Source organism: Moschus berezovskii, chromosome 7, assembly GCF_049115385.1.
Source record: "Moschus berezovskii isolate FMDL1 chromosome 7, NW_MosBer_1.0, whole genome shotgun sequence".
In the NCBI taxonomy this organism is placed as follows: Eukaryota; Metazoa; Chordata; class Mammalia; order Artiodactyla; family Moschidae; genus Moschus; species Moschus berezovskii.
This window is the reverse complement of record NC_142466.1, coordinates 29,512,495-29,521,727: the sequence shown is the minus strand read 5'-3', so window position 1 is coordinate 29,521,727 and position 9,233 is coordinate 29,512,495. Positions and strand designations below refer to the sequence as shown.

Genomic DNA, 9,233 nt, shown 5'->3' with positions numbered 1-9,233 from the left:
TCAAGGTGAGTTTAGGTCTCCATCCATCATTCTTAACCTTTCTTGCAAGCTGGTTGATGAGGACCAGGATCTCATGATTTCCACTCTGACGATTTCCCAGCTGCAGTCACTGTATTCTTTCTCTTTCAGGTAGACATGGATACCCTGGAAGTACCTCTTCACAGCCAGTGTGGGGCCCGTCCTTCCCAGGGCAGAGTCTTCCTCTCCCATCACCTGCCCCAGGCAGGCGTCCAGGTCGTCCAGCTGCTGATGGAGTCCAGTGCAGAGCTGTGCCAGGAGGGTGGCATCCCAGGCAGCAGAGGAGGGCTCTGTGTGGAAGAGGCTGAGGCTCTGCTGGAGCATCTCGTGGAGCACAGAGAAGGCCTGGGCCTCCTGGAGCTGGCCGCCCTCCACCATCTCCTGGGGGAAAGCGAAGTCTTTTCTGTCCTGCAGACAGAAGCGAGGGGAGAGTCTCCTCATTTGTCCTAGGAGCCTGAGGTTCTTCCTGCCAACCAGCACATGGTTCTGAGACAGCTCGCAGCCCAGGGATCCTCCTGGGCCGTAGCTGACCAGCACCAGGGCCATCAGTAGAGAGAGCACGAAGGCCATGGGGAAGATGCGGCTGCTGCTGGCCTGGCTGGTGTCTGGGTGAACCTTGAGGTAGGTTCTCTGATGACATTCTTTCTAAGCCAGGCTTTTAAATAGGAAGACAGTACTCATTGTCTGGAAATTTCTCTCCCACTTCCACTTTGTGTTTTCATACAGATATAATCTACTTGACCTAGAAAATATAATCAATCTATACTTTTAAGTTTAGAACTTAACTTTTAATTAAACAATAAAAGTTTAATTTTCCAAATAAACTTTGGATTTGTCAATCCAAATGGATATCAAATAAATGAGAAACTGATTACAGGATGACGTTATATAGACATGTAAAACTTATAGACATTTACATACTTATGTACATATTTCAAGATGTATATAAACATTCCTTTTCTTTGTGTCAGGAACAAAATTTTTCCAATTCTGAACTACCTTTTTTCTCTTTACCTTATACATAGGAAGTTAGTGTCCCTCAGGCCCTATAGGTTTCTTTTTTTTTTTTTCTGTTTTAATTAGAGCAGAGGCTTGTAATTTTTAGTGCATGAGCTACTCAGGTGTTCCTGTTCTTTTGAGAACATTCATTCAGCTTCCTAAGGTTACATTTCACTGGAACCACAAGGTCATGAGGAATGCAGTGTTTCCTGTCATGTCAGTAAACAAGGATGACAGGGTCATCAGAGTTTCCAGCCCTCAAGGGTGCTCAAGAAGGAGATATATGCCTGTGGTCTAAGAGCTGTCAGATGCCAGCTACTCCCTAAGGTGAGCCCAAGGGAACTCAGGATGTGAAAAAATGCAAGATGCACGGCCCCAGGATAGCTGAGATACACGAAAGGAATGATCTCAGTAAGCCCAGATACTTGCCTGTACCCAGACATGGAAAAGTGCTAAATTCCTTACCTTGAGATAGCTGGTTTTCTTTAATTTACAAAAATACTTCTGATGTTCAGACTACCTGCCCTTTCTAGCAAACTTCTCTATAACCTGACTACTCCCCTCATCTCCTTGAAGCAGTTCTCTCAGGGTGACTTTCTCCTGAATTCCCACCAAATAAAACATAACTCTCGACTTTTAAGTTGTGACTGTTTCTTTAAGCCGACACTCAGGAATAATATATGAGATATATTATTTGAGAATATATTATGAGATGTATTTGAGAATAATATATCACCATTTCTTTCCACCAATTTTTTTACGGTAGATCTATATTCGTCTACAGGCTGTACCAATACCCCCAACCAGGAATCCTGATTCTTTTCTGGTGCATGTAGGTATGAAAATTCTAATTCCAACATAATTATGTTTCCAGCACCACCTCACTCACAAGATGGTTATCACCTCTAGTGGCACTTTTCCTCAGAAATTACAGAGTGTCCTGAACCCAAACCCTCTGGCACTCACTCATGAGGGCAGGCTTACCACATCCTGAGAACTTCAGAATTCTATTGTGGAGGGGCTTGTCTCTTTTGTTTGCAAAACCATTCATCTTCCAGGATCGCCACCCTCTCCCTGGAGTGTTTCTGTAAAGGGCCAGAGTTCTCAGTGATGACCTCCTCTTATCCTGATCCATGTCCCCAGGTATCAGGTGTCAGCAGCCCTCAGATGCTGAGAGCTAAAGTGTGGAGAGCTGAGTAGGTGGAGGCATTATCCAATGGCAATTGTTACACCTTTGGTAGACAGTTTTTATTTTGCCACTACAGCTTTTATCACTCACTTCTTTTAGTTAAACTGTTCAAGATTTGTTTTGCTCAGGATTTCTGGGTCGGGTCCAGGGCACTGGGCGAGGGCGCCGTGTGACTCCAGAAGCTCACGTCACAGAAATCAGTGCCCTTCAGATGCTCATTCAGTCTGCATCCTTCTGTCGGGCTGATTGTCGATCCATCTCTGTCTCGTGCTCAGAAAGCAGAGCAGTGAGGCCAGGCTGTGTCAGGGAGAAACAGCCTTGTTTCTTTACTTACTCGTGATGTTTTCTTTTAAATATAAGTAACAACAACAAAGAAAACATAAGAACTTATTTTTTGCATAGTGAAATACCGACCGAAGTTTGTCTCTCTCCCCTTGCTGTACTTTCCGTTTCGTTTTAGCGTTAATACAAAAGGAAGTAAAAGAATGGCAGAGGGGCTTCACCTTATTTTCAGTCATTTCCAAGACTTCGGGTTTTTTGCTTCTCATTTCAGCTTTCCTGGAAAGCAAATCTTCACAGTTGTTTGTGGACAAAAATAAAACAAATGTAATTTTGAACATCATAAAAATGAAAAAAGAGAAGTGTCTTTTCTCCTGACAAAATGGCAAAGTGGAAGTTATTCTAAAAAAGTGCACTCAAACAATGGAAGAAATTATAATATTTGAAATACCTTAAGCAGTCACAATGACAGCCATGTATGCATGTTAAGTCGCTTCAGGTGTGTCCAACTCTCAGCATCCTAAGGACTCGCTCCCCTACCCACATGATTCTCCAGGCAAGAATGCTGGAGTGCGTTGCCATTTCCTCCTCCAGGGGATCTTCCCGACCCAGGATGGAACCCTGGGTTCTCTTATGTCTCCTCCATTGGCAGGCAGGTTCTGTACCACTAATGCCACCCTAGAAGCCCCCGCAAAGTCAGCCAGATGACTCCAAAAATAGTCCATGTTGTCTAGCTCCCAAAAGGGGCCCCACAGTGATGAAAGAAGAAAGAAAAAGAACAAAACTGATTTAACATACGAATTAGACAGCCCTCTCATCTGCAAGTTGGAGAGAAGCAATCTAAAGATGAAGACTGTAACTTGAGGCAGAGATTTGACAGATCTAGGCTAAACTGAAGCCCTTCTGACTCTCTGAGCAAACACACACACATGCACTCACACATCCTGGTTAATTCCTGAATTACAATTGGTTACTTTAATAGATCTGAATTCTACCCAAATAGACACACCCTAGGCTGTTGGTTGGCAAAAGTTATATTCTCTGAAATCCCTTTATTTGTGGCTGTGTTCTCTGTTACTACTGAGTCAAGGTGGAAGGGATGCAAGTGCAGTTATTATTCAAAGGGCATCTAAAGCAAGGCTTTAAATAGGGAAGACAGTATTTATTGTCAGAAATTTTCTCTCTCATGACTATTTTGTGTTTTCATTTAGACATTTTCTATTGGACCCAGAAAATGTAATCGATCTATACTTTTAATTTTTGCAATAAAAGTTTAGTTTTCCCGCTAACCTTTGGATTTGTCACTCCAAATGGATATCAAATAAATGAGAAACTAATTAAAGGCTGACGTTATGTCGGGATGTAAAGACTTAGACACATGTACATACTTATGCACACATTTTAATATATATAAAGATTCCTCTTCTTTGTGTCAAGAACAAAATTATTCCTTGACTCTGAACTGCATTTTTTCTCTCCTTACCTTATACATAGGAGGTCAGAGTCCCTCAGCCCCTACAGGTTTCTGTATTTTATTTTCTGTTTTAATCAGAGCAGAGGCTTGTAATTATTATCACATGAGCTAATCAATTGTTTCTGCTCTTTTGAGAACATTCATTCAGGTTCCTGAGGTTACATTTCACTGGGAGCACAGGTCATGAGGAATGGAGTGTTCCCTGCCATATCAGTAAACCAGGATGACACAGTCATCAGAGTTTCCAGCCCTCCAGGGTGCTCAGGAAGGAGGACTATACTTCTGGGCTGACGGCTATCAGATTGCCGCCACTCCCTAAGGTGAGCCCAAGGGAACTCAGGATGTGAATAAATGCAAGGCGCATGGCCCCAGGATAGCTGAGATGCATGAAAAGAATGATTTCAGTGAGCCCAGACTCTTGCATCTTCCCCTACATAGCAAAGAGCTAAATTCCTTACCTTGAGATAGCTGGTTTTCTCTACTTCACAACAATGCTTTTGCGGTTCAGACTTCCTGCCCTTTCTTGCAAACTTCTCTACAATCTGGCTTCTCCCCATACCTCCTTGGAGTGCTTCCCTCTGGGTGACTTGAAATACTGTCTCCTGAATTCCCACCAAATGAAACAGAGCTCTCAACTTTTAGGTTGTGACACTTTTCTTCAAGTCGACAGTCAGGAATAATATACTGGACATCTCTGTTTCTTTCCACCGTTTTTTTTATGGTAGATCTATAGTCCTCTACAGGCTGTGCCAAAACCCGCACAGGAATCCTGTTTCTTCTGGTGCACTTCAGTGTGAAGATTCTAAACCAAGGTCATTAATTGTGTTTCCAGCACTCCTCACCCACAAGGTAGTTTCCACCTCTAATAGCACTATTCATCTGGAATGACAGTGTCCTCAGCCCAAACTCTCTGGGACTCATTCGTGAGGGCAGGCTTACCACATCCTAAAGACTTCAGAATTCTACTGTGGAGGGGGCTTGTGTCTTTTTTTTTTTTTTGCAAAATCATTCATCTTCTAGGATCCCCAGCCTCTCCCTGGAGTGTTTCTGCAAAGCACCCGACTTCTCAGTGATGGCCTCCTCTTCTGACCTGTGTCCCCCGGTATCAGGGGTCAGCAACCCTAAGATGCTGAGAGCTAAAGTCTGTTTTAGTCTACCTAGGTGGAGGCATTGTCCATTTGCAATTGTTACAACTTTAGTAGTGATTTTTATTTTGTAAATACTGCTTTTATTTTTCAAATATTTTACTTAATCTGTTTAATGTTTGTTTTGGTCAGAATTTCTGAGTTGCTTATAGGGAATTCAGAGGTGGTGTTATATATTATTAGAAGCTTGTATCACAGAAATCAGTGACGTTTATTTGTTCAGGCAGTACATCCATCTGTTGGGCTGACTTGTCTGTCCATCTCTGTCTTGAGCTCAGAATGCAGAGCCATGAGGCCAGGCTGTGTCAGGGAGAAATAGCCTTGTTTCTTTACTTATTTCATTTTAATTTTAAATAACAGCAAAAGATTTAGGGACTTTTATTTTACATAGTCATTTGCTGGTCGAAGTTTGTCTCTCTCCTCCTGGGTTACATCCATTTCATTGAAGGGTTAATACAAAGGGAAAAAAAAAGAATGGCAGAGGGGCTTCACCTCATTTCTTTAATTTTCAACACATGACATATTTTGCTTCTCATTTCAACTTTCCAAGAAAAACGATAGTTGTTTGTGGGCAATAAAACATATGCATATCTGAACGTCATGAAAGTGAAGAAAGGTAAGTGATTTTTCTGCTGACAAAATAGCAAAGTGTAGGTTAAATATAAAAGGAGTTCAGTCAAACAGTTGAAGAATCATAATATTTGAAGGATTTTAAACAGTCACAAAGACAGGCATGTGTGCATGCTGAGTCGCTTCTGTCATGTCTGACTCTTTGGGACACAACGGACAGGCTCCCCTGGGCATGGGATTCTCCAGGCAATAATACTGGAGTGGGTTGCCATTTCCTCCTTCAGGGAATCTTCCCAACCCAGGGTCTAACCCAGGTCTCTTATGTCTCCTGTAGTGGCAAGTGGGTTCTTTAGCACCAGCGCCACCTGGGAAGCCCCCACAAAGACAGCCAGATGAGTCCAAAAATTATCCACGTAGTCTTGCCCCAAAAGTGTCCCCAAAGTGTTGAAGAAAGAAAGAAAGAAAAAAAAAAAACTTAACATTCAGGAGATGTTCAAGCTGGTTTTAGAAAAGGTAGAGGAACCAGAGATCAAATTGCCAAAATCCACTGGATCATGGAAAAAGCAAGAGAGTTCCAGAAAAACATCTATTTCTGCTTCATTGACTATGCCAAAGCCTTTGACTGTGTGGATCACAATAAACTGGAAAATTCTGAAACAGGTGGGAATACCAGACCACCTGATTTGCCTCTTGAGAAACCTGTTTGCAGGTCAGGAAGCAACAGTTAGAACTGGATACGGAACAACACGCTGGTTCCAAATAGGAAAAGAAGTATGTCAAGGTTGTATATTGTCACCCTGATTATTTAACTCATATGCAGAGTACATCATGAGAAACACTGGGCTGGAAGAAGCACAAGCTGGAATCAAGATTGCTGGGAGAAATATCAATAACCTCAGATATGCAGATGACACCACCCTTATGGCAGAAAGCGAAGAGGAACTCAAAAGCCTCTTGATGAAAGTGAAACAGAAGAGTGAACAAGTTGGCTTGAAGCTAAACATTCAGAAAATGAAGATCATGGCATCTGGTCCCATCACTTCTTGGGAAATAGATGGGGAAACAGGGGAAACCGTGTCAGACTTTATTTTTGGGGGCTCCAAAATCACTACAGATGGTGATTGCCGCCATGAAATTAAAAGAGGCTTAATCCTTGGAAGGAAAGTTATGACCAACCTTCAGTTCAGTTCAGTTGCTCAGTCGTGTCTGACTCTTTGTGACCCCATGAATCACAGCACGCCAGGCCTCCCTGTCCATCACCAACTCCTGGAGTTAACTCAAACTCATGTCCATCGAGTCGGTGATGCCGACTCTCATTCTCTGTCATCCCTGTCTCCTCCCGCCCCCAATCCTTCCCAGCATCAGAGTCTTTTCCAGTGAGTCAACTTGTTGCATGAGGTGGCCAAAGTATTGGAGTTTCACCTTCAGCATCAGTCCTTCCAATGAATACCCAAAATTGATCTCTAGAATGGACTGGTTGGATCTCCTTGCAGTCCAAGGGACTCTCAAGAGTCTTCTCCAGCACCACAGTTCAAAAGCATCAATTCTTCGGTGATCAGCTTTCTTCACAGTCCAACTCTCACATCCGTACATGACCATGGGAAAAACCATAGCCTTGACTAGATGGACCTTGGTTGGCAAAGTAAAGTCTCTGCCTTTCAATATGCTATCTAGGTTGGTCATAACTTTCCTTCCAAGGAGTAAGCGTCTTTTAATTTCATGGCTGCAATCAGCATCCGCAGTGATTTTGGAGCCCCCCAAAATAAAGTCTGACACTGCTTCCACGATTTCCCATCTATTTCCCATGAAGTGATGGGACCAGATGCCATGATCTTTGTTTTCTGAATGTTGAGCTTCAAGCCAACTTTTTCACTCTCCTCTTTCAGTTTCATCAAGAGGCTTTTTAGTTCCTCTTCACTTTCTGCCATAAGGGTGGTGTCATCTGCATATCTGAGATTATTGATATTTCTCCTGGCAATCTTGATTCCAGTTTGTGCTTCTCCCAGCCCAGTGTTCCTCATGACATCATGGTCAACAAAAGAGTCCGAAATGACCAACCAAGACAGCATATTAAAAAGCAGAGACATTACTTTGCCAACAAAGATCTGTCTAGTCAAGGGTATGGTTTTTCCAGTGGTCATATATGGATGTGAAAGTTGGACTGTGAAGAAAACTGAGCGCTGAAGAATTGATGCTTTTGAACTGTGGTATTGGAGAAGACTCTTGAGAGTCCCTTGGACTGCAAGGAGATCCAACCAGTCCATTCTAAAGAAGATCAGTCCTGGGTGTTCATTGGAAGGACTGATGCTAAAGCTGAAGCTCCAATATTTTCCCACCTCATGGGAAAAGTTGACTCACTGGAAAAGACTCTGATGCTGGGAGGGATTGGGAGCAGGAGGAGAAAGGGACGACAGAGAAGGAGATGGCTGGATGGCTAAACCGACTCGATGAACATGAGTTTGAATGAACTCTGGGAGTTGGTGGCAGACAGGGAGGCCTGGCGTGCTGTGATTCATGGGGTCACAAAGAGTCAGACACGACTGAGCGGCTGAACTGAACTGAACATACAGGAGAAGGAAATGACAATCCTCTCCAGTTTTCTTGCTTGGAGAATTCCATGGATGGAGAAAACTTGTAGGTAGAGTACAGTTCAGTCAGTGTCTCAGTTATGTCCAGCTCTTGCAACCCCAGGCCTCCCTGTCCATCACCAACTCCCAGAGTTTACTCAAACTCATGTCCATTGAGTCAGTGATGACATCCAACCATCTCATCCTTCTCCTCCCGCCTTCAATCTTTCCCAGCATCAGTGTCTTTTTCAAGGAATCAGTTCTTCGCATCAGGTGGTCAAAGTATTGGAGTCTCAGCTTCAGCATCAGTCCTTCCAATGAATATTCAGGGCTGATTTCCTTTAGGATGGATTGGTTGGATCTCTTTGCATTCAGTGGGACTCTCAAGAGTCTTCTCCAACACCACAGTCCAAAAGCATAATTTCTTCAGTGGTCAGCTTTCTTCGTGGTCCAACTCTCACATCCATACGTAACTACTGGAAAAACCATAGCCTTGACTAGATAGAACTTTGTTGGCGTGGTGATGTCTCTGTTTTTTAATATGCTGTCTAGGTTGCTCGTAAGTGACAAATGTGGTCCACTGGAGAGGGGAATTGCAAACCACTTCAATATTCTTGCCTTGAGAACCCCATAATCAGTGTGAAAAGGGTACAGTCCACGGAGTTGCAAACGAGTTGTACTCAACTGAGCAATTGACATGTATTAAACTAGAAATTAGAGATCTTTGAGAGTGTTAGTTCCTAGTCAGATTGATTAGAAGTCTGGGGTCCCCAAGAACCAAGGAGAGGTCTGGCGCTCTCCAGGAGATAGGGTTCTGGAGTTCTCAAGGAGGAGAAAAGAACAAACTTTTTTTCTACATTGTTTTATCTTAGTCAATAGAGCAATGCATCTTGCTCAAGGACATGTTTCTCCTTAACAAGAACCTGCTGACTTATCTTAAGATGTGGGTGTGGTATGGTCTTTCTATCGTTAGTTCTAATCCTATTATCTTA

General features: G+C 43.0%; 1 protein-coding gene across 1 annotated transcript; it reads right to left on the bottom strand.

Moving 5' to 3' along the window:
- Positions 1-620, bottom strand: LOC129557277 (interferon omega-1-like). The gene has a single exon (XM_055427854.2). It carries the CDS (start codon positions 586-588, stop codon positions 1-3), a length of 588 nt encoding a protein of 195 aa, XP_055283829.2. The 5' UTR covers positions 589-620.
- Positions 621-9,233: the final 8,613 nt, after the last annotated feature.